Source organism: Quercus robur, chromosome 6, assembly GCF_932294415.1.
Source record: "Quercus robur chromosome 6, dhQueRobu3.1, whole genome shotgun sequence".
Taxonomy (NCBI): Eukaryota; Viridiplantae; Streptophyta; class Magnoliopsida; order Fagales; family Fagaceae; genus Quercus; species Quercus robur.
The window spans coordinates 1,002,633-1,027,143 of NC_065539.1; the positions used below are offsets into that span (position 1 = coordinate 1,002,633).

Below are 24,511 nucleotides of genomic sequence, written 5' to 3' on the forward strand. Positions count from 1 at the left end.
AGCTTCTGTACTAGACAAAGTAACAATCTTCTGTAGATTTGAAGCCCATGATATAGCTGTACCACCTAGAGTAAAAACAAACCCAATAGTACTCTTTCTACTATCAATATCACCAACAAAATCAGCATCTACATAACCCTGCAGTTTCAAACTTGCACCTGTGAAGCAAAGACATGTATCTGATGAACCCTTCAGATATCTCAGAATCCACTTGACTGCCTCCCAATGCTGCTTTCCAGGCCTACTCATGAATCTGCTCACAACTCCCACTGCATGTGCAATGTCTGGCCTTGTACACACCATAGCATACATCAAGCTGCCAATAGCTGAGGCATAGGGCACCTTGCTCATATGGTCCCTTTCTACTTCTGTCTTCGGTGACTGTTCTTTGCTTAGTTTGAAATGACTACCCAAGGGTGTGCTCACTGGTTTAGCTTCATTCATGTTGAACCTGCTGAGAACTTTCTTCACATACTCTGACTGTGAAAGCTTCAATGTACCATTAGCCTTGTCTCTAATGATTCTCATACCAAGGATTTGCTTTGCAGCTCCCAAATCCTTCATTGCAAACTGTTTGGACAATTGCTTCTTCAGATTATTAATCTCCTCAATGCTAGACCCTGCAATAAGCATATCATCCACATACAACAGTAATATGATGTAAGAATTGTCAAAAAACTTAACATAGCAACAGTGATCAGTTTCACATCTCTTGAACCCAATTCTGTGCATAAAACTGTCAAATTTCTTGTACCACTGTCTAGGAGCTTGTTTTAGGCCATACAAGCTCTTTCTTAGTTTGCAAACTAAATTCTCTTGTCCTTGAGCAATGAACCCTTCTGGCTGAATCATGTAAAGGTCTTCCTCCAAGTCACCATGAAGGAATGCTGTCTTCACATCTAACTGCTCAAGATGTAAGTTTTCTGCAGCCACCATTCCCAGTACTAGTCTGATTGTTGACATCTTCACAACTGGAGAAAATATTTCTGTGTAGTCAATGCCTTCCTTCTGCTGAAACCCTTTAACAACTAATCTGGCCTTGTAACGTTTGCTACCATCATGCTCATTCTTTATTCTGTATACCCACTTGTTGTGCAAAGCCTTCTTTCCTACTGGCAATTCAGTCAATTCCCATGTCTAATTCCCCAACAAGGAATCCATCTCATCCTTCATGGCTAACTCCCACTTGCTTGAATTCTCATCTTGCAAGGCTTCATCATAACACTCTGGCTCACCACCATCAGTCAACAGGAGATAATTTAGAGTGGGTGAATAACGCTGTGGAGGTCTAATGTTTCTGGAAGATCTGCGGACTTCAGCTACAGGTGTACTCAGATCTACCTGTGAATTTACATTCTCTTTATCTTCTTCACCCCTTTTCTGGACAGTACCTTCAGTCAATTCATCTAAGTTGACAAACTCAGATTTCTTTTGATCTATTCCTGTAATATCTGACACTACAGTTGACCTGTCCTTGTATATAACCTGTTCATTAAATATCACATTTCTACTTCTGATGATTTTCCTGTTTTGTTCATCCCAAAACCTATAGCCAAATTTCTCATCACCATAGCCAATGAAAAAACATATTTTAGACTTTGCATCAAGTTTACTACGAGCATCAGAATCAATATGAACATAAGAAACACAACCAAAAACTTTTAAGTGTGAAAACTTTACCTCTTTACCGCTCCAAACCTCCTCAGGAAGTCTGAACTCCATGGGAACTGAAGGTCCTCGGTTTATCAGGTAAGCTGCAGTACTAACAGCATCAGCCCAAAAAGTTTTTGGTAGTCCAGCATGCAACCTCATACTCCTAGCACGCTCATTGAGAGTTCTATTCATGCGCTCAGCCACACCATTCTGCTGTGGTGTCCTAGGAATGGTCTTCTCCATCCTAATTCCCTGTGCAGCACAATACTCACTGAACCCTCCATCTATGTACTCTCCTCCATTATCTGACCTCAAACATTTTACTTTCAAACCTGTTTCTGTCTCAACCATGGCCTTCCACTTCTTAAAGGTTTCAAATACATCTGATTTATTTTTCAGAAAATAAACCCATACCTTTCTACTTGAGTCATCAATGAAAGTGATGTAGTACCTTGAACCTCCAAGGGATGCAATCGGAGAAGGCCCCCACAAATCAGTGTGTACTAACTCCAATTTTTCAGCCTTCGGTGTTCTGCCAGTTTTCAAGAAGCTCACCTTTTTCTGCTTTCCTAAGATGCAACTTTCACACATGTCAGAATCAATGGACTTCAATTCTGGTAATTTTCCTTTTGACAGCAGCATCTTCATCCCTTTCTCACTCATGTGACCAAGTCTTCGGTGCCGTAGGCTTGTATCAGTACTTGCATCAGCAACTGCAATTGTGTCTCTTGGACTTGAGGTCATGTACAGAGTACCAGTTTTCTTTCCACGAGCCAATACCCTAGCTCCCTTTGTAACCTTCCAAGTACCACCAACAAATAGTATTGCATGTCCTTCATCATCAAGTTGTCCAACAGAAATCAGATTCCTCCTCAGGTCAGGAATATGTCGAATCTTCTCCAGTAACCAAACAGACCCATTGGGCAACAATATTCGAACATCTCCCATACCCACAACATCCAAGGCTGAACCATCAGCCAAATACACCTTACCAAAATCACCTGCAACATAATTCTGTATGATTTCTCGATGTGGAGTGGTATGAAACGAAGCTCCTGAATCCAAAACCCAATCATCAAGTGGACTGTCTACTGCAAGAAGTAATGCATCCTGTACCTCTTCTGTTACAGCATTAGCAGAATCATCTTCATTCTTCTTCTTAGGACTTTTGCATTGATTCCTAAAGTGACCTGTTTTCCCACAATTCCAGCATTGTACTTGTTGGCCTGATCTAGATTTACTTCTGTTCCGATTAGAATTTCTGGATTTTGATCTGCCCCGATTTGAATTTCTGTTATTACCTTTGCCTCTTGTCTCAAGGTTTAGGGCAGAACCAGATCCTGAGGATTCACCTGCATCTCTTCTGCGAATCTCCTCAGCCAGAATTAAATCTCGTATATCATTGTACTTGAGTTTTTCCTTTCCTGTAGAATTGCTTACTGCCATCCTCATTGCCTCCCAACTGTTTGGCAAAGAAGCCAAGACGATCAGAGCACGAATCTCATCATCAAAATCAATTTCTACAGACGACAATTGATTTGTGATAGTATTAAATTCATTCAGATGTTGTGCTACTGATGCATTCTCTGCCATCTTCAGATTGAACAGTTTCTTCATCAAGTGCACCTTATTGTTTGCTGACGGCTTTTCATACATACCAGACAAAGCCTTCATCAGATCTGCTGTGGTCTTCTCTTTTACAACATTGTGTGCAACAGACCTAGAAAGAGTTAACCTGATAACTCCTAGTACCTGTCTGTCAAGAAGAGCCCATTCTTCAGCCTTCATAGCCTCAGGTTTTGTCCCCAAAAGAGGCAGATGCAATTTCCTCCCATAGAGATAATCTTCAATCTGCATCCTCCAATAAGCGAAGTCTGTGCCATCAAACTTTTCTATTCCAGACGCCTTTCCTGCTTCCTCTGCCATTGCTCCCACTCAAACCTAACCTGGCTCTGATACCAGTTGTAGGGAATTTAACCTAAATTCCAACCTGTGAGAAACAAAACAAATAGAGAAAACACACGTCAAAGAAAATAATCACACGCACAAGACAATATTTACGTGGTTCGGCAATTTGCCTACGTCCACGGAGTTGCAGGGATTTCACTATTATCAGGGAGAATACAATAGTGCACAAGAACACTCTCAAGAAACCCAAATCCCAATTACACCCTAGCACTTTCTCACAGAAAAAATAAGAATAAGAATAGAAGTTGACTGCCTCTCTTTTCTCTATTTTCTCTCATGCGGCTTGCTCACTAGGTTAATTGGAATTTTTTCTTTAATCTCACTTCTCTACAATATTGCCGCATATAATAAAGCATATATATATGTTACTTTATGAAAGTCGGCTGAGTGGGATTCCTTTTTCAACTTGTATTAGGTCACTTTTATGGTCGGATTGGGCTTGGTTGGGCCTTATGGGCTTGTGGTAAAATTCAAGCCACACTAACACTTCCGCTTCCATCTATGCACTATTCAGTTTCACTCCTGTCCACATCACCTGCAACATAAACACAACTTATGAAAAGGAGATAAACATTACGTAACCAAATATTATTAAAAAAAAAAAAAAAAAAAAAAGACTATTCATTGTACATAGAGGAATCATTTACAGAAGTGCTCGGAAAAAAGTACTATTTATCAAATACCTGAATTATTTATGAATGAGATTATTTATTTATGGCCCTACTTTTCATGAGACAATGTGGTGTTACAAAAAGAATACAAGATGTACTGATATCACACTTGCTGCAAGCAATCAGCATCATTGCAGACCATATTAAAGTTAATTTATGCACCAATCACAAGTTAACAGGTGTTGATTTGGAAGTGAGAATAGGAGTGCCGGTGTCCCTAGCATTATTTCTTGAAGATTAGCTTAGTGGGCCCCTCTTAACCCAATTTCAGTTGTTTGGCATTCATCACCAGTAGTGGGTTTTAGTAATGGGCTTAGAGCTATTTTGTGAGCTGTATTGTGAGCGCAAATTGAATTAACTTGCACATGGGCTAATTTATATGGATTTTGGGTTGATTTTGCGATTAGGCTTTTTTTTTTTTTTTTTTTTTTTTTTGAGGAACTTGTGATTAGTATTTTGATAGACCATAGGCGGGCCCATAGCTGTCCAAAGACTGCCCTCATTAGTCTCTTGACTCTTTACTCTTTAACATCACAATTATTATTCTTTTGTTTCCAAGTACTGAGAGTGAGGCTCTTCAAAAAAAAAAAAAAATTACTGAGAGTGAGAGCTCGTTCTACTCTTTACTCTTTAACATCACAATTATATCCTCTTCTACTCTCTTCTCAACAATATCACTTCTGATTTAAATCAACCTAACCTAAGATTATATTCCATTTCGTTTCCTCAGATTTGTTTGATGTGTAGGGATTGGCCATATTAGCATGTCATATCTATTATGTTCCGTTGGAAGAATAATCAATTAAATAATCCACTCTCAGCTAATGGAAGTTCGTTATAGAGCTGGTTAGTTTTCTCAAATCTATCTTCCCTCTCACTTTGACAATTTTTTTTTTTCTTTAGAAACAAACGAACATACACAGGGGGAGAGAGATGGGTTTTAAAACACCACAAAGTCCACTCAAATACTATGATAAATTTGAAGGGAGGATCATCTGTTACTTTTACTTAACAAAACAAGAAAAAAAATTGTTAGCTATAATTTTTTTTTAAAATTATTTTGCCATGATTAGTGTCGGTACTGGGTTCAACTAATATTTTGTGATTTGATTATACCAATCATTCATTTGCATGCATTAAGCTTTTTCCCATTGAAAATCCAATTAATTTTGAGAATTTGAGATTTTAAGAGGCATATAAAGTGTAGGACTTTTTCAAGTCAATGGAAGAAACTACTTTTCTTTTGCTTGATTTTAGAGTGATATTTGCATTTGGAGTAGATAATTCTACACATCGGGTTCAAGTTTTGAAATATTTGTTTGGCTTTATACTCTTTCATACTGTGGAAATTTGATTTGAAATTTACATCAACAAAAAAAATTCACCAAATTTTCTGAATATTAATATCTGGCCATGTACAATTTATAATGGTGAACACATGAATCTTTTGTGTTTGCCTGGTTCTATGTTCTTGCATTGTTTCTCATATTGATCGTTGCATAGTATTACACTTCGTACATGGTTGAAATGTCTCTTTAGCATTTCTAGAGTTAAAAGTAATTTTAACTGTTATTAATGGTGCTAATATCTGCTCAAGTAGAAAAAGGCTGGACTCAAGACCTGCATACAGTACTTACGATTGCGAAAGGCTGATGCAATGCTCACCATATAACGGAAACTACAGATTTATTATTTCTCCAGTTGTCCCCATTGAAAGGAGGGATGTACCAAGGGAAAAGAGCCCAAGTGGTCCAAGATTTTCCACATTTAATAAAAATAGAAAGTTATGTCATCCAACTGATAGCATCTTGAACTTTATGTAATATCATACAAATCCACTGGTAAGTCAATCCGAAACAAACTTCCTATACTTTCCTTGTTTGCCTATTTGATTTAACGGGTCCATGATAAGTTCGAAGTCATGAATGAGACATTGTTCCTTACGGTTAATTTAATTCACAGATTTTTATCCAAGCAATCAGTAGTAAGAAAGAAACTTCAGTTGGTTGGCTTGGTTGCCAACTTGCCATGCTCTTAGCATGCTAGTGTGAGGAGGTTTCTGTTTCTGTAGTTGGGGATTTGATTCTTATATAGATAAAGCGTACACAAGGAAGGAGGTTCTGGAAATGGTACTTTTGTTTGATTGTTATTATGCTATAAGATATATCTTATAATAAATTATTGACCACCTGCTCTTCATAAATCTGCAGGCATTCGAGGAGGCACAAAAGTACTCAAAACCAAGCCTTATTTGGTCTGGGAAATCTGAAAAACACACAAAGATTCCATCTTTTCATGATTTGGAGCAAAATGCTGATGCCAAATTCTTGCATATTTGTGCTACTGAAACCACTCAGGGAGTGGAATACATGGACTACTCAAGTCCTAAAAATGGTATCTTGGTGGTTGATATGTCTTCAAATTTCTATTCCAAGCCAGTGGACGTGTCTAAGTTTGGTTCATATATGCTGGAGCCCAGAAGAATGTGGGGCATTCTGGAGTCACCATTGTGATCATCAAGAAAGATCTGATTGGGAATGATGGGATTTACAGGTGTGGTTTGGCGTTTGAGGATTTGTTGGATCAAGGAGGGTTGGTTGAGGTGGAGAAGAAGAACAAGAAGAAAGCTAAGATTCTGTACAATGCTTACGATGGGAGCAATGGGTTCTATAGGTGTCCTGTGGAGAAGTCTGTGAGGTCATTGACAAATGTGCCTTTCACTTTGGAGAAGTCAAGGTTGGAGATTTAGTTTATTAAGGAAGCAGCTAAGGAGAATATGGTTCAGCTCAAGCAGCATAAGTCATTTGGGGGTATGCGTGCTTCTATATACAATGCTATGCCATTGGCTGGGGTTGAGAAATTGGTTGCTTTCATGAAAGATTTCCAGGCAAGGTATGCTTGATTTATATTAAAGTTTTTTTTTTTTCTTTTTTGATGATTTTGTAGCATGTTTGTAATTGAAGGTAGGTGGGTGGTGCTAGCTGGTAGTTTTGATTGTATTGCAAGAATGATGAATGATAATATTGGTTTTGATCTCCAGCAAGAGAAGTTTATTATAGTGGTTTAGGTGTTTTTAGATGGTTCTGTCATGCAATTTGCAAATTCATAAGTGTATGACAGTTATGATTTGGTGATTGCCAAATTGGTTATATGGATATCTAATTTTCAAGATTTGATGTTCAATTCAATAAAGAAAGATCCTGTTCTTCATAGCTCCATCCTTGTTTTTGTTAGCATTTCAAGAATGTGAATGACCTCATTGTTGGTCCACATGCAAGAAGTTTCTTGCAACAACCTCTTTTGGCATTTTTGCCACTTCTTATATCTTTAAAATCAATTCTGCTTCTTTAAAATTAAAAAAATTAAAAAAAAAAAAATTATAGCTGTAGAGTGGAGGCTGAGGACTGGGTTTTTTTTTTTGGTGGGCATTTCTAAATAGAAAATTTGTAGTTTCATCTTTACAGTCATCTATGGGGGATTGAAGGCTCAAAATGAAGTATCTTCTGGGCAGGATGTACAAAAAGAATTGGATGAGCTCAAATTATGATATGAAAGATTGAAGGTACCTTGTATCTTATTGTTTTTGGGCTTGGATTAATTGTCAGCATATTTATATTGTTGTTCTTGTGTTAATTGGATACATAACTTGTAGGAAGATCATTCTAGGTTTCATGATCTTACAGATCGAATGATTGAGGAGAAGGAGAAAGAAATCTCTAAACTTCTTGATGACAATAAGGATTTTCATTAATCTTTGGAGTCAAAACCACCTGTCCATTTCCTTCTTTTGTCTTCTTAAATATTTGTTAAATTTCACCTGATACTTATCACTTTCCCATGACTTAGATTTAAATATTCTAGTACTTGGCGTGACAATGATTAATAATCTTAGGTTGATCACAATGGAAATTACTACACAGGTATGAAGCCATTCCTGTTACCACTTGTTAGCACCTGTATTAGTTAAATATAAGTTGAAAGCTTTTCTCAATCTATAAAAAGCCAAACCCTTGGGGTAGCTGGTGAGGTCTTAACATATCCTTTTTCTCTAACTGGAATTATCAATTATGCAATAGCATGATGCACAGAATTTAAGCACTTCTACAGCAGAACCGTAGATTCTGGAATAAACATTTCTCTCAAAAAATCCATTCTCATTTAAAATGTACTTTGTTGAGTCTCCCAATGCATTTATTATGACATTTTAGCAGATAGCCAATTATATCATTGAGCTGTAAGTTTCAACTAGCTCTAATGGAAAAAATTAAGTGCCTGATTAAGTGAGCTCTGTTGATAAAAACCCACGCAAACTAGAAATATTTATTTTGGCACCAGTTTGTATTTCTAATCATGTGTTCTTTGATTTTTCCCCCAAAATGTTATTGCTTGTACCTAGGCTTTATATCTTGATGAACTTTTGTATTCATTTGTTAATTGAAGTTTTTGTGGATAATGTTCAAGTAGTCGTCGTTAATGCTTTTGAATAATGATCAATATCACAATAGCCTTTATTTTCATAAAAATAGTACCGGTATAACTTTTTTTTTTTAAAAAGTGTTTTCCATGTGCCTCAAAACCAAGTACTACTCTTATTATAAGTCTTTGTGTGCAATTTTGCCTTCTTTCTTATTTATTCGGAAGTAGGGGAGGGGAGTAGAGTTTCTCATTAGTTTATAATAGAAATTTGAACATAATGAGTGCAGGAAGCCACGTTGAAGGCTGAGCTTTGCAACATGGAAAGAATGCAGAAGAGGGAAGGGTAGATATGATGTATTTGAAAAAATTTATCTTAGAGCTTCTTGAATAGGTATCTCTACTGAAGATTAGCTGTTGATGAAATGGAAGTACAAGATTATTACATGACTATGAGTATATGTAGGGAAGTATTTTAAAAAAAAGTGTTTTCCATGTGCCTCAAAACCTAGTACTACTCATATTATTATGTCTTTTTGTGCAATTTTGCCTTCTTTCTTCTTTATTTGGAAGTGGGGGGAGGGGAGCAGAGCTTCTCATTAGTTTATATTAGAAATTTGAACATAATGAGTGCAGGAAGCCATGTTGAAGTCTGAGCTTCGCAACTTGGAAAGATGCAGAAGAGGGAAGGGGTAGATATGACATATTTGAAAAATGTTGTCTTAAAGCTTCTTGAAACAGGTATCTCTACTGAAGATTAGCTGTTATAATCACAAAATTAAAATTTGAATTTTATTCCCTTTTTTTGAAGAAGTATGTGTGTTGGTATTGCCAGAAAACTTGGTAGTTTTAATTATAATGATTTTGCCACAACAGGTGAAATGGAGGCTCTACTACCCGTGATTGGAATGCTGCTTCAATCTAGTCCTGAAGAGGTAAAATTCTCAGTTTGTATTAGATGCTCCATTTTTATTGGGTATTCTGATTTAAGTCATGCTCTCTATTTTATTCTGCATAATGAAATATGTCATGGTAAGCTGCCCCTTCACATTGAATGCCTGGCTAGCAGGCAAAGATGGTAGCCTAGGGCCAAAGCTGTCAGTCCACTATGTTTCCTTGGAAGAAAACTTGGATAAAACCTTGGAAGTGCATTTAGATAAGATGAGCAAGAACCTATTCGTTGACCTTTGGGAAGTCATGTATTTCTTTTCTGACATGGTTTCAAGTGATGATGCTGCATTGCAGTTTGGTACATTATGCTAGAATGTGTCCAGGCATATATTAGAAACTGCACTTTCAAAAGTGGCAATGAGGTTCAGTACAGCATCTTCAACCATCTGTTTATTACTGCATGTTGCATGCAAATGCAGATTCACAAGTGTCACCAAGCATAATGTGCCTCTACAGATGTTCCACCAAGCCTAGCAAGCGATGCTCCTGGATCTTCCTGCTCTCTTTTTTCAAGATTCTCATTTTCTTAAAAGTGGAAAACAAGTCAAAGGATTGTTTTGTTGCATGAGGATTATCTGTTACTGCAACTCAGCAACAATGGTGTTGGCTTAGACGTCGCATTCCTCCTCTTGATATGACGATTTCCACACAAGGCATGCTTGATTTATATTGTAGATTGAAGCACCCTTTTCTTGTTCTTTTTTGGTGTTTTTGTAACATGTTTGTTATTGAAGGTGGGTGGGTGGGGCTAGCTGGTAGTTTCAATTGTTTTGCAAGAATGATGAATGATAGTATCGATGTTTATGTCCAGCAAGAGAAGTTTATTATAGTGGTTTAGGCTTTTTTTGATGATACTGTCATGCAATTTGCAAATTCATAAGTTCATAAGAATTATGATTTGGTGATTGCCAAATTGGTTATATGGATATCTAGTTTTCAAGTTTTGATGTTCAATTCAATAAAGAAAGATCCTGTTCTTCATAGCTCCATCCCTTTTTTTGTTAGGATTTCAAGAATGTGAATGATCTCATTGTTTGTTCACATGCAAGAAGTTTCTTGCAACAACCACTTATGGCATTTCTGCCACTTCTTAGGTCTTCAATGACTCGGTTGTCTTTATATGCCAGAATCAAAGTGTTATATCTTTTTCATATCAAAATTTTAGATTTTTAATTTTGTCAATTGAGATATCAAATTTTATGAATCGTTTCAATTTGAAGTATACATTCATCACTATTATTCAATTCTGATTTAGGCAGTAATGGAGCATGAAATGGCAAAGTTTAATAATTTAATGTGTACTTTGTGTAATATAATTTTATGGGAAATGTTTCTTACGCACACGTGAGACACCTTATTGCACACACAATACGCACAAAAACCTTGTGAATTGAAATTGTGACTTGTCAGCTTAAAAACTGAAACATGTACTTTGTGTGTAACATGGTTTTAAAAACCGGTACGGTGAAAGAACCGGAAAATGAGCTAATTACCGGTTTTATGGTCGGACCGAGGTCCGACCGATAGTCGAACCGGTGACGTCATAAATAATTTAATTAATATTTATTTAAATTATATAAATAATTAATAATTTTTTAATATACTAAAAACATAATTTTTTAATATACTAAAAACAAGTCATTGAAAGCCCATCAAAAAATCCTCCTCCAATTAGGCAATTACAGGGAAAAACAGTTAACAATTTGTACAAAATGGTGACTTGGCTTATCATTCATATTCTATTCTATTCAATAGATACACATTCATATTCTATTCAACAAACTCAACAATTTATACAAAATGGTAGCTTGGCTTATCATTCTCCCTGCTTTGCTTCAAATCCACCCAAGTTACCATCCAACCCCAAACACAAAAAATGTAGGACATCCAAACAAACTCAACTCATCTATAGTTTTGTCTTCTAATAAAAAAATACACATACCACAATAATAAGTTCATTAGTCATTACATTTACATCCAAATGACAAATAACAAATAACAAATAAGTTCATTACATCTAAATAGCAAATAAGTTATAAAGTTTCAAAAAAACTACTAAGTTTTAACTTTTAAGACCCAAGCTTCATTCGTTATGAAGAAAATTGAAATCAATATCATCATGTGAACCAAATGCTCCACCACTAGCATCATCATCATCATCCTCTTCTTCATCTTCAACATGAATAGGATGATTTTTATCTCTAAATCCGGGAGGAGCATCATCTTCATCACCAAATGATTCCAAATTAATGTCATCATCGTCATCCTCAATCACTTCATTGTCCATATCTATACAAATTCCAAAACCAAAGAACAATATCATTTCTCATAAATAATAAATAGTCTAATTAAAATATGCATCTAAGCAAAGAATTGTTATAAACTAACCTCTTTGTACATGGCTAGAAGACCCTTCTTCAATTGGATAGGCTCCCTCTTCATATAATGCATTTTCTATCTCCTCATGATCAAGAAATGGAGGTTCCTCATCTTCCACTACCCAAAATTCAGTTTTATCGATACTTGCATAGTCAATAGGATCAAAATTGAACTTCTTCCTTTTGACTCTATATCATGAGATGAACATAATTAATAATTTATTTAGTAAACAAATCACTTATATTTAACAATCACAAAGAACCCACTTGACCAAATCAATGAATCACTCATATTTCCCCACAAAAACATTGAAACAAAGAAACTATATAAGATATACCTTTCTTTCAATCGGTAGTTATAATGAACAAATACAAGATCATTAAGTCGTTGATGCTCCAATCTATTTCTTCTTTTGGTATGTATTTGTTCAAAAGCACTCCAATTCCGCTCACATCCCGAAGAGGCAGCTGTTTGGCTAAGGATCCGAATTGCAAACTTTTGTAAGGTTGGAGCACAAGATCCAAACAACTTCCACCACTCATCTAAGTTCCATATAAAACACAAAACAATAATACAATGAATCAATAAACACAACTATACTTATCCCAAAAATATAAAAAAGAGCTATGATCTTTAAAACATATTTTTATTTTATTATTAGTTAAAGTAAACATTATCTTACCCGGCTGAGATGTCTTGGCTGATTCTTGAGCAAGTTGGCTTCCAAAAGTTTGTTCACGCTCTCGAAATAGCCTTAATTCCTCCACCAACTTCAACCGACCAACTGAAACTTTTGATTCAATAACATCTGTCACAGCAGATTGTGTCTCTAGCCTCTTATTAAGAGTGGAAGTGTCATATTGGAATGCAGGATTCAACCAATAAGCAGCAGCATGAATATCTCTATAGAATTGATTATCCCAACGATCCTTAATAATATTAACATAAGGCTCCCATAGTCTCTTCTTGTCCTTGAAATTTTTTTTAATTCCATCAATTACTCTATACATGCCATCATATACATAACCCATAGCTGGTTTTTCATCAGAATCAACAATGCGTAATAAACGAATCAATGGTGACATAATATGCACAATTACATGACAATCATTCCAAAATTGATTATCAAGAATGATTTTCACCACTGCCTTAGCTTTCTTATCTTTTGCATATTTTGATTCAACATAAAATTTGCTAGTCACCAATGCTTGTAAGTCATGCTTATGTTCCTTAAGACTCCCTAAGGCAATGAAAGTAGTAGCAAACCTAGTTGGCCCTGGACGCACAATTTCCGTCCAATTTTTTCTAGTCCTCAACCAAGCTTGCAAAGCCACATGGTTATAGATGAACACAGTGATCTTGGATGCACGCTTTGCAAGTTTAGCTACATGATCCATCTTCCCAATCTCTTTAAAAATTAGGTTTAGGCAATGTGCTGCACAAGGTGACCAACTAATGTTCCTATATTTTCCACACACAATTCTTCCAGCAGCTACATAATTTGCAGCATTGTCAGTGACCAAATGTACTATATTTGCAGGACCAGCCCAATTAACAATTTCATCAAACAAGTTACTTAAAGTAATAGCATCCTTAACCAAGTCAGAAGCATCAATAGAACGTATAAAAATAATACCTTTAGGACAATAGACAAGAAAATTAATCAATGTTCTATGCCTAGTATCAGTCCACCCATCAGCCATTATTGTACAACCAGTATCAGCCCAATATGAACGATGAGAATCAACAATCAATTGAACTTCTCTTTTTGCTTCTCTCAACAAAGGCACTCGAAGGGCATGATAATTTGGACCTCTATATCCAGGACCATAAGAAGCTACAACATTGAGCATAGGTTGATAATAACTAGAATTCACAGCATTAATTGGAATGCAAGCATCATACATCCATCTAGCTACAGCCATATCAACCCTCCGCTTCTTTTCTTTGCCAGCAAGCACACTTTTAATAGAAGGTTGAGCTCCCGGTGTTGTCCTAGGAGCGAAGTAATTATCAATGTCACCAACCTTTCTCTTGCCAAGATTGGATCTTGGTGGAAAATTACTAGGACTACTTCTATTTCCCCTACCTAACCCCCTACCTCTAGGAGTAATTTCTTAGACATCTTCAAATTCTGGTGACTCCTCTAATGGCGAATAATTAGATGCTTCTTGATCCTTTTTGGTTTGTTCTTTAGATTTTGAAATTTCCTTCAAATTCTCAACCATTTGGAACCTAACATCATAAGGTACACCCATACATGGAGCCACATCACCTTTAATTCCAGCTAGATGTCTTTTCATTCGATTAATGCCCCCTCCTTTATAAGTTTTCCCACAATGTATACATCTATAACTACTTCTTCCGTCTTTCAACTCTTCAGTTACATGATCCCATGCAGGATCACATTTTGCCCTCACAGATGAAGAATTAGCATTAGACCCGGTTGTAGAAGCACGTTCATTAGATGGCACAGAGGCAGATTCCATTTCACTCAACAATTTCAGACTGTAAACAATATTTCACAAACAATAATATGCTGTAAATCAAATCCACAACATACAATCCACAACATACTCAGTAAAATACAAATACACAGTAAACAATATGTCAATATTTCACAAACAATAATTCTCTGTAAATCAAATCCACATCATTGATCATACACAAAATCCATAACACACTCTGTAAAATACTTTGTAATTTATATTTCACAAATAGTAATACTCTGTAAATCAAATCCACAACATACTCTGTAAACTAATAATTGAAAGATAAAAGTAACAACTTACCAGTGAAGTCACAGAACGGAGAACCTAAGATGAAGCCGAGAACTTGAATGGAGAATCTGAGATGAAGCTGAGAGAAATGAAAAAAAAAAAAAAAAAAAAAAAAAAAGAACCGAGAAAAGAAAATTATCAAAATCAAAATCAAAATCAACTAATCAAAAAATCAAGTAATAATTGAAAGATAGAAATAGAAGTTACCACTTAGGCACTTACCCAGTGAAGTCCAGTGAAGTGAAGGAATGGAGAACCTGAGATGACCGAGAGAAATGAAAAAAAAAAAAAAAAAAAAACAGAGAAAAGAAAATTATCAAAATCAAAATCAAGTAATCAAAATCAAGTAATAAAATCAAAAGAAAAGAATGTTACCTTACCTGATGAAGCCGAGAAGTAGAAAGCAGAGCACTTTAGAGGGCGAGACCGAGAACCCGTAAGGATGAGAAGGAAAAAACCCAAAAAGAAAAAAAAAAACCCAAAAAGCAGAGCACTGTACTTCAAACCCGTGAGCTTGAGTGAGGCGGAGAGGAAGAAAAATGTTTGAGGCGGAGAGGGCGAGGCAGAGAGGAAGAGACTAGAGAGTGTGAGCTTGAGTGAGGCGGGGTGGGCGAGTCAAAGGGCAGAGAGTGTGAGCGGCAGAGAAGGCGAGGTAGAGAGAGTGAGGTGGAGAGGGCGAGGCAGAGAAGGTGAGGCAGAGTGTGAGGCGGAGAGGGCGAGGCAGAGAAGGCGAGGCAGAGTGTGAGGCGGAGAGGGCGAGGTACAGAGGCAGTGAGGCGGAGAGGGCGAGCGGCGACTGGCAAGGCAGTGAGGCGGAGAGAGTGAGGCGGAGAGGGCGAGGCAGAGAGGCTGTGAGCGGTGAGGAAGAGAGGCTGTGAGCTTGGGTGAGGCGGAGATATTGAGATCGGAGAGTCTGAGTTTGAGAGTGAAAAATGAAAATGACAAACACAACAAAACTGAGTGAGCTTTAGGGTTAGGAATTAGGATCCCAGCCTAAAACGACGTAGTTTTGTTGTTTTAGGCCTAAAATAACAAAACTACGTCGTTTTAGGCTGGGAAAGGACAAAAAAAATAAAAAAAATAAATAACCGGTCAGTAACCGGTTTAACCGTGCCGGTTCCCGGTTTTTCGGTTGAACCGACCGGTTTTTACTGTTCCACGGTTTTTTCATTATTTCCGGTTTTTAAACATAACCGGACCGGATTGAAGGCCGGTTCCCGGTTGAACCGGTCGGACCGACCGGTCCGGTCCGGTTTTTAAAACTATGGTGTGTAATAGGAACACCCTATTTTTATTCAAGGAAAACAGAGAGAGTAGGAAATCTTACCAGACTTAACGTTTTAATATTGAAAGTAAAAAGAGTTAATACTTATCATTTCTGATTTAATAGTACTTAATATGTGTTATAAATTTTGTCAGATGTGATCAATCATTTAGTAACTTTGAAGGCTTATGTGATACTAATACATGGTCATTGAATAATTAGGCACGATTTCTATAATGTAGGAATAGCATTTGAACTTTACCGTCATTTATTACTTTTATTTAAATGTTGATGTCAGAAGATTCTTTTACCTAGCAAAATCAAAATTGCAATATGGCATTCATTTGGACCATTAAACATCAACAGAGCAGAAATTATAATTAACAAAGAAAACCAATGGAATAATCTCCTTTTGTCAAGCCCTCTTTTGCTGACCAATTATTGTCCGGTAAGCGTGGAACGGATAACATCAAGTGATAAGAGGTTCACATCAAAACCTGTAATATTCAATAAGAGGTTCACAGAGGAAATTTCAAGCCTACTAGCTTTTGACGAAATTGGCTAATGTCATGACGTGTATGACTTAATACCTCGAGCTGCAGAACTTATCACCAACCTACACCAACCCACAAGGCCATTCATTGAATGATACAAATCACGATGATGACAACAATAAAAGAAGGCTCAAATAATAACTATAAATAATATATTAAAAAAAAGGGTCAAATAGATAAGTATATGAATTGTAAAAATTTCTAGAAGCCGCTATTGACAGAAATCTCAGTGGAAATTGCCTTCTTGTTTCTCCATGATATAATTCTCACACATACTCTACATTGAATTTTTAAAAAGAAAAAAGAGACGGGGAAAAAAGATAAATAAATAAATAAATAAAAGGCTTGTGTGGCTGCATGCAACTCTTCTAGGAAGAGTAACTGAATACTGCCGAAATGTTTCTCCTTCCTCTCTTGATATTGGGTTATATCATTCTCTCTCTTTCAATCGTTCTTTACAATATCTGAACCCTTTCATGAACCAATAGTATGCTTAATGCTTGTTGACACTTGCGAACAAGGACAGAGCTATTGTTGGACCGGGGGGCCAATTTTTTTTTTTTTTTTTAAATGTAGTATGTAACTATGTATAAAAGTATAAAATTCTAGGATTTTGCCTAGCAAGATTCTTCCCGGCCCCCTGACCCAAAATTCTTTTTCCTTGCCCTCAACATAATTCTTGGCCTTTTAATGAAATAAAATTTAGCCCCAATAACATAACAAAAATTTAAAATTTAACCCAAATACTCTTTAAAAAAAAAATTAACCACCAATTTCATCCTTAGGCCTTTCAAAAATTTACGAGTAAAAAAACCATTTTATCAACTTAGTTGATAGATGTTTTGATTTCAAAGTGAAACAAATAAAAAATAAAAGGGTAAAGTTTGACAACAAATTTGGTTGTAGTTTAAGGCTACAACTTCACTTAATATCTTTTTATTAGATGTGAATTTTGACAAATTTACCATTAGATTACATTTTCTTAGTATATTTTCTGTACTTACAAAATTTCAAGAAAATTAAAGATTAATAGGTATATCATCAATCATATGTTTAAATTTCAAATTTTATAATATAAAATTATATATAAAAAATAAGTTTGTGGATCGAATAATATCATCTAATGGACATGAAATTTGAAATGTGTATTAAGAATATAAACAACATGTAATTCAACAGTTAGATTTTCAAATTATATAATTATGTTAAATTTTTTTTAATGAAAGTTGTAGCTTAAACATTCTTCTGCGAAGGCACCACCACTTCACTGCATCGCCTAGTCCACTTCACGCAGGTGACGAGTCGATGTTGTCCCACCGATTGGTATGCCTCTTGGACTTTGGCGTCTCTGTGTGTGGCTTCTTTCTTTTATTTGATCAATTTTGTTTCTCCAACTCTGTTTAATATTTATTTTTACTGGAGCACTATTCTAACTATGTTTGAGTGGACAGTTGAATAGCTTGTGATGCTATGAATATGATTCAATATTTTTTTTATACAAAAATTTAATAAAGAAAAAGCATAATCATAAATAGGCAAAAACACTATTTTGGTCGCCACTATTTTCAACTCACTAACGGAAAATGTTTATGTGGCAAACGGTGGGCACAGTTAGCACATTTGATGCTGACATGGCAAATAAAATACCAAAAATAAATATTTTAAAATGCCAAGATGGCATTTCCCAATTAAAAATATGTATAAGTTGAAAAGAAATTGTTGCTAAATATGGGGAAATTTGCAGACCAGCTGTGTAATGGTTAACAATGTAGTAAGTTAACCAACGTTTGGAAAGATTAAGGAAAATAGCATCTCGAGTTTTAGAAACTCAAGATGCTGTTTAAATCTCAATGCACTACACGGTATGACCAATTGCTGAGCTGGACTTAAAAATGCCACGTAGATCTCGAGTCTTTAAGACTCGATTTCTACAGAATAAAAATCGAGTCTTAGAAATTTGAAATCTATTTAAAATTTGCATAGAACTTGAGTCTTATAGACTCGAGTTCCACTGGAAAATATTTTATAACACGCATCAGTCTATAGAACACAGATCAATCTTCATAGATAAAAAAATATTAGCCCTCACTCTCTCACACAGAGCACTCAGCCTCATTGCCTCACTCACCCATAACTCTCACACCACATTGTCTCCCACTCTCACTCACCACATCGCCTCTCTCATTGCTCTTCCCTCTCAACAAATTCATATCTCAGGTAAGGGTTTTTGATTTGATTGTCATTGTAGTTGGGTATTAGTTGTTGTTGGGTGTGGGTTAAAGAGTTTGCCTATTTGTTTTGTAGATAGTTAACATTACTAAGTTAAGATACTAATATTGTGAATTATAGAACTTTGTTTTGTTAGTGTTAATTTTTTGAGTATTTATTTGCATGGTTTTTGTTATCAAAATTTTATTCATCATTTCTAGGCTCTTATTTTTATCATGATCTTACAAGTTTCTTGACTTTATTCATCATTGTTTTGGGTATGAAATGAGTAGTGAATGAATTGTGATGAATGGGTATGTAATAATGCCCTTTGAATTGGTATGAAATGGGTATGTAATGAAATGAGTGACTTATGAATATAAAATGAATTGTAATGGAATGGGTATGTAATTCATGCCCTTTGAATGAATTAGGTATGAAATGTTATGTGTATGTAATTAGATAAAATGTTGCATACTTTTACAAGGATTTTGGTTTTTTTTTTTTTTTTTTGTATTGGGTGTGGAATGGGTAGTCTTAGCATGACGGAAAAATGATTTGGGTATGAAATGTGTAATGTAATTCATACCCTTTGAATGAATTGGAATTTGTACTTTGTGTAGGTTGACTAGATAAAATGTTTTTTAACTAACATAGTAACTTGACTCTAATAGGTTCACAATGCCTGAAATTGATATAATCATATACCACGGTGGTCCGCTTAAGAATGCCAATGCGAACAAAGGATTGCCATTTGAAGGGCCAAGTACAAAGACCTCTTATACCCAAATTGATCGTAGGTTGAAGACCCTTGATAAATTGAAGATGATAGTTATAGAAGAATTGTGTGTGAATCCTGTTGTACACAACATACAAATTATTTATCGTATGCCACATTAAATCCTATAGAACCGGATTAGTTACAAGTATATGGCGATAGAAATAGACAAACATGTAAAGATAATGTTTGACAAGTTGGATAGAATACCTACAATAAATGGTATTGAGTTGTATATACAGTTGGAGCTGCGTGCAGAAGTTGATATCGAGGAAATCCAGCAAACAACCACAAGTTTACAGGTTACAGTTCCGGATGCTCAATATGAGTATTCTACACATGTAAAGGATGATGATATTCATGCCGATGATGATGATGACGACGACTATGTTGATGAGACTACTGCCATTAATGGTGAAGATTTTGTCGATAGAGATGAGTTTGAAGAGAGGATTGAACGAGGGGACTTTGAGAGGGACATTGATGACGATAAGATATTGGATGGTAGTCAACCCAATGCAGACAATGTTATTAGTGTCCAAAACATTACGGACACAATCCTTGCCTACGCACCTCCTGCCTTGTCATTTTTTGCAAATACTTGGGAAAATATGGTTGATCCTTCACATATTGAGACATCATTTGTGTCTACTTGGAGAGAGGGGATGAATTTGTGCAAAATGTTGACTTTTGCCAATAAAGTAGAGGTGCAGCACGTATTAACAATTTGTACCCTCAAGAAAAACAAACATTTTATGATTAGTAAGTCAACGACGAAAAAACTTTGTGCAAAATACGTGGATAAGTCATGCAAGTGGTATGTCTGCACAATCATGAAGCCCAATCTTCCCGGACTATGGATGGTCACCGTGTATGTGGGTCCTCACATGTGTATACCAATTGGGGTGCGAAATGATGGTAGAATAATGACTTGTAATTTTATTGAATCAGACATCCTTAAGAAGTTATGTGAGGATCACACTACCCTAATTAAGCATCTTAGATCTATGATAGAGTCGAAATATCAGAGCCATAAGCCTTCTTACTACAAGGTATGGGATGCCAAACAAAAGGCAGTTGGGAAGATATTTGGGAATTGGGAAGAGTCTTACCAAAGGTTGCAAAAGTTGCTAATGGCATATATTGATCAGGATTTAACTACCCAGGTGTTCTATCATACCACACTCACTAGTGAAGATGACACCTTTGAAATATGTGTTTTGGTCTTTTGGTCCATGTATTGATGGATTCAAATATTGCAAGCCAGTTATCAGTATTGATGGGACCCAACTGTATGGTAAATATTAGGGAAAGTTTTTGGTCGCAATGGCAACTAGGGGTGAGCAGAGTGATACCGGAGCCTACCCAACCGATTGACGCCGACCCAGCCGTACCGCCTCTGTAACCGACCGACTGAGCCGAGGCCGGCGATCGGATGGAGAATTTCACTCCAACGTCGGTGAGGTGCTGCCATCGGAACTGCAACTCCAAACCGAGTTGGTTACCGAATCCACCGATATGGCAATATTTTGTATCGTTTTGAGAATCTGAGTGTTTTCTTCACAATTGGTTACCTCATTGCAAAAACGATTCATTTCATTTAGTAATTAAAAAACAAAATATATCCAAACGGCGTCGTTTGAGCTAGGGTGCCGATTTCTGCCCAGTATAAATAGCATTTTTCTCAGCCATTCAACTCTCTCAAGCCGACGCTCTATCTCAGTACCTCTCACTCTTACCTGAGTCCGTGGAACCACTGATCGTGAGTCGCCTCTTGCAGCTCGACAGACTCACCATTCACGAGTCACAACCAGGCCAACTATAGCCTAGACGCCTACCGCCATCCGCGGGTAACTCACTCCCTCTCTCTCTCTCTCTGTTTGTGAGTCTGTGACACAACAAAGATTGTACAAATGAAACCCAGTTCTACTGGTTTTTCTCTTTCTTTTATTCTCAAAGCTAGAATATATTTGGAGTTGTATTAGTAATGTCTGAGATGGAGTTGAGATAAAAATTTAATTGAGTTATGAAGTTTGTAGTAGCCTTTAAGTAGAGAAGAAACCCAACAAAATTAACACTTTAATTGTTAATCAAATCAATTATAAGTTTAAGTCTACTAACTTTTTTTTTCCTGCATTTTGATTGTTAGGGAGGAGAGAGGGAGACAAATAGAATTCTATTTGTTAATCAAAAAGTTCTATTTGTTAATAAAAAAACATTAAACCGACCATTAAAAATTCTATTTGTTAATCAAAAAACAATTCTATTTGTTAAAAATTCTATTTGTTAATAAAAAAATAAATAGAATTTTTAATGTTTCAAACCGACCAAACCAATTAAACCAACCGCAAAAAACTGTACCGCTATAGGTCGGAAAACCGACCCTAAGAGGTATGCATCGGTTTTAATTATGAGAAAACCGATCCCTATCGGTTCGGTAACAAATTTGAGAAAAAACTGAGCATACTGAACCGCGCACACCCCTAATGTCAACCGACGCTAACAACAAGATATTCCCTCTCGCCTTTGCTGTTGTGGATTATGAGTCAAGGTCCAGTTGAAGGTGGTTTTTACAATACCTCAAAGGTACGATTGGCCACGTGATACCTGACGAAGGAATTTGCATAATTTCTGACTGACATCTCGGTATTAAAAACGCCATTGCAAACTGGCCTAGAGGGGATGATGGAAAAACACGGGTATTTCATAGATATTGCCTTCGATATGTTGCTAGCAACTTCAACACACATTTTCAGAACTCAACTCTAAAGTTAGCAACATTGAAGGTGGGATATGCTACTCAGGTAGTTAAATTTGATACCATAATGGAACCGACCCTAAGAGGTATGCATCGGTTTTAATTATGAGAAAACCGATCCCTATCGGTTCGGTAACAAATTTGAGAAAAAACTGAGCATACTGAACCGCGCACACTCCTAATGGCAACCGACGCTAACAACAACTTAGTTGACAGATGTATTGATTTCAAAGTTAAACAAATAAAAAATAAAAGGGTAAAGTTTGACAACAAATTTAGTTATAACTTAAGACTACAACTTCACTTAACATCTTTTTATTGGATGTGAATTTTGATAAATCTACTATTAAATTACATTTTCTTAGTATATTCTCTATGTTTGCAAAATTTCAAGAAAATTAAAAATTAGTAGGTATATCATCAATCATATGTTTAAATTTCAAATTTTATAATATAAAATTATACATAAAAAATAAGTTTGTGGATAGAATAATAACATCTAATTGACATGAAATTCGAAATGTGTATTAAGAATATAAACATATAATTCAATAGTTAAATTTTCAAAACATATAATCATGTTAATTTTTTTAATGAAAGTTTTAGCTTAAACATTCTTCCGCGAAGGCACCACCACTTCACTGCATCGCCTAGCCCACTTCACGCAAGTGACGAGTCAATGTTGTCCCACCAATTGGTATGCCTCTCGGACTTTGGCGTCTCTCTATGTGGCTTCTTTCTTTTATTTGATCAATTTTGTTTCTCCAACTTTGTTTAATATTTATTTTTACTGGAGCACTATTCTAACTATGTTTGAGTGGGACAATTTTTTTTTTTTTGAGAAAGGTTTGAGTGGGACAATTGAATAGCTTGTGATGCTATGAATATGATTCAATATTTTTTTATACAAAAATTTAATAAGGAAAAAGCATAATCATAAATATAGTCAAGAGTAAAAAAGTTTGTGTTGCTGTGACTTGTGCTACTGCTACCAATTTATTGTGCACTATAAGAGCCAAAATAGAAAAAGTGCCCGATTTTCCACATTTAACCTTAAAATTTTCGCACATATTAGGTTAAAGTTGTGAAGATTTACATAATTACTAGAGTAACCATGTATATTGTAGCTTTCTTTTCTAATATTTTAATTTTTTTTTTCTCACCTCTCCTACTCTCATCAAAATCTCTCTTCCTCTACCTCTCCCTTTTGTTCGCTCTCACAAAAACCTACAACCCAACACCACCCATATCCAAACACAAATCCTATCGAATTGCCACCACCACCAAAACTTGTTACAACTATGAAAAATCAACTCAAAATCAAACCATCAATGGAAAACCTATAACCCAAACCCAAGCCCAAAATCAAAATCAAACTCAGCAGAGAAAGAGAGATTTAAGAGGAAAACGAGATATCTCCATCAACGGAAAACCCGTAAGCCCAAACCCAAACCCAAACCCAAACCTGGTGGAGAGAGAGATTTGAGAGGAGAAAGAGTGTTGAGGGCTGAGAGGAAAGAGAAGAGAAACCTGATAAGTGAAGATTGATGCTAAATGAGAGAGAGAGAGAGAGAGAGAGGACAAAAGTAGTATTAAAGAATATAATAAATATTATTATTTAAATAAAATGGAATGTAGGATAAATGATCTGATGTTGGTGTTTTGTAAAAGTAGTTGTGCAAAGTAGAAAAAATAGATTCTTATACTAAAATAAAATAAAAATTTAGACAAACTGGTGTGAATGCTCTAAAGTGAGGAATTGAGGGAGCAACTCTAACAATTTGAAAAAAAGAAAAAGAAAAAAAAAGGTAATTGAATGAGAATGAGATAATCTAACGTATGGGTGGGAAGTCAATAGCACACTGGATTTTTTTTAGTACATTGAAATTTTAATAATAAATAACCGGCAAACCTTACAAATTTTTTAACTAAATTCTCATACGTGATAAAGCACAAATAGAGTTATTTTAAAAGTATAATTAAACGAGTGATGAAATGATTATTATAAATTTTACTACATAATCTTTGCAATTTGATGTGCCATTAATTAAAAAAAATGATTCATATATTTATTTATTATGTTTTTAATTTACCAATCACATTCATTACAACATCAATTTATGAAAGTTATGTA

The 24,511-nt window shown here is 35.7% G+C and overlaps 4 protein-coding genes and 1 long non-coding RNA gene across 10 annotated transcripts in view; 3 read left to right on the top strand and 2 right to left on the bottom strand.

Moving 5' to 3' along the window:
• The window catches only part of LOC126690450 (putative disease resistance protein RGA3), a 37,122-nt gene extending 30,580 nt beyond the window's left edge, over positions 1-6,542 (top strand). The window contains exon 2 of one of the 2 annotated variants that reach the window (XM_050385606.1): positions 4,988-5,138. In XM_050385606.1, coding sequence (XP_050241563.1) covers positions 4,988-5,055 — 68 coding nt within the window. In that variant the 3' untranslated portion in view covers positions 5,056-5,138. Of the gene's footprint in view, positions 1-4,987; positions 5,139-6,523 lie in introns of those variants that run through there. The other variant, XM_050385608.1, reaches the window with a different exon arrangement.
• Positions 1-6,839, top strand: part of LOC126690453 (G2/mitotic-specific cyclin-2) — a 58,803-nt gene extending 51,964 nt beyond the window's left edge. The window contains exon 9 of the mRNA XM_050385617.1: positions 6,503-6,839. Within this exon, the coding sequence (XP_050241574.1) occupies positions 6,503-6,805 (303 nt within the window). The 3' untranslated portion in view covers positions 6,806-6,839. The remainder of the gene's footprint in view (positions 1-6,502) is intronic.
• Positions 1-24,511, bottom strand: part of LOC126690451 (protein GRIP-like) — a 94,439-nt gene that overhangs the window by 41,304 nt on the left and 28,624 nt on the right. The window lies entirely within an intron of this gene.
• LOC126690462 (uncharacterized) lies at positions 6,996-10,639 on the top strand. Its single transcript, XR_007644636.1, has 4 exons — positions 6,996-7,184; positions 7,777-7,854; positions 9,342-9,446; positions 9,582-10,639. It is a non-coding gene; the product is annotated as an uncharacterized LOC126690462 (long non-coding RNA).
• Positions 11,243-13,963, bottom strand: LOC126690452 (uncharacterized). The gene is made up of 4 exons (XM_050385615.1): positions 12,718-13,963; positions 12,373-12,577; positions 12,045-12,223; positions 11,243-11,945 (listed from the first exon to the last, which is right to left on the bottom strand). Exons 1-4 carry the CDS (start codon positions 13,958-13,960, stop codon positions 11,740-11,742), a joined length of 1,833 nt encoding a protein of 610 aa, XP_050241572.1. The 5' UTR covers positions 13,961-13,963; the 3' UTR covers positions 11,243-11,739.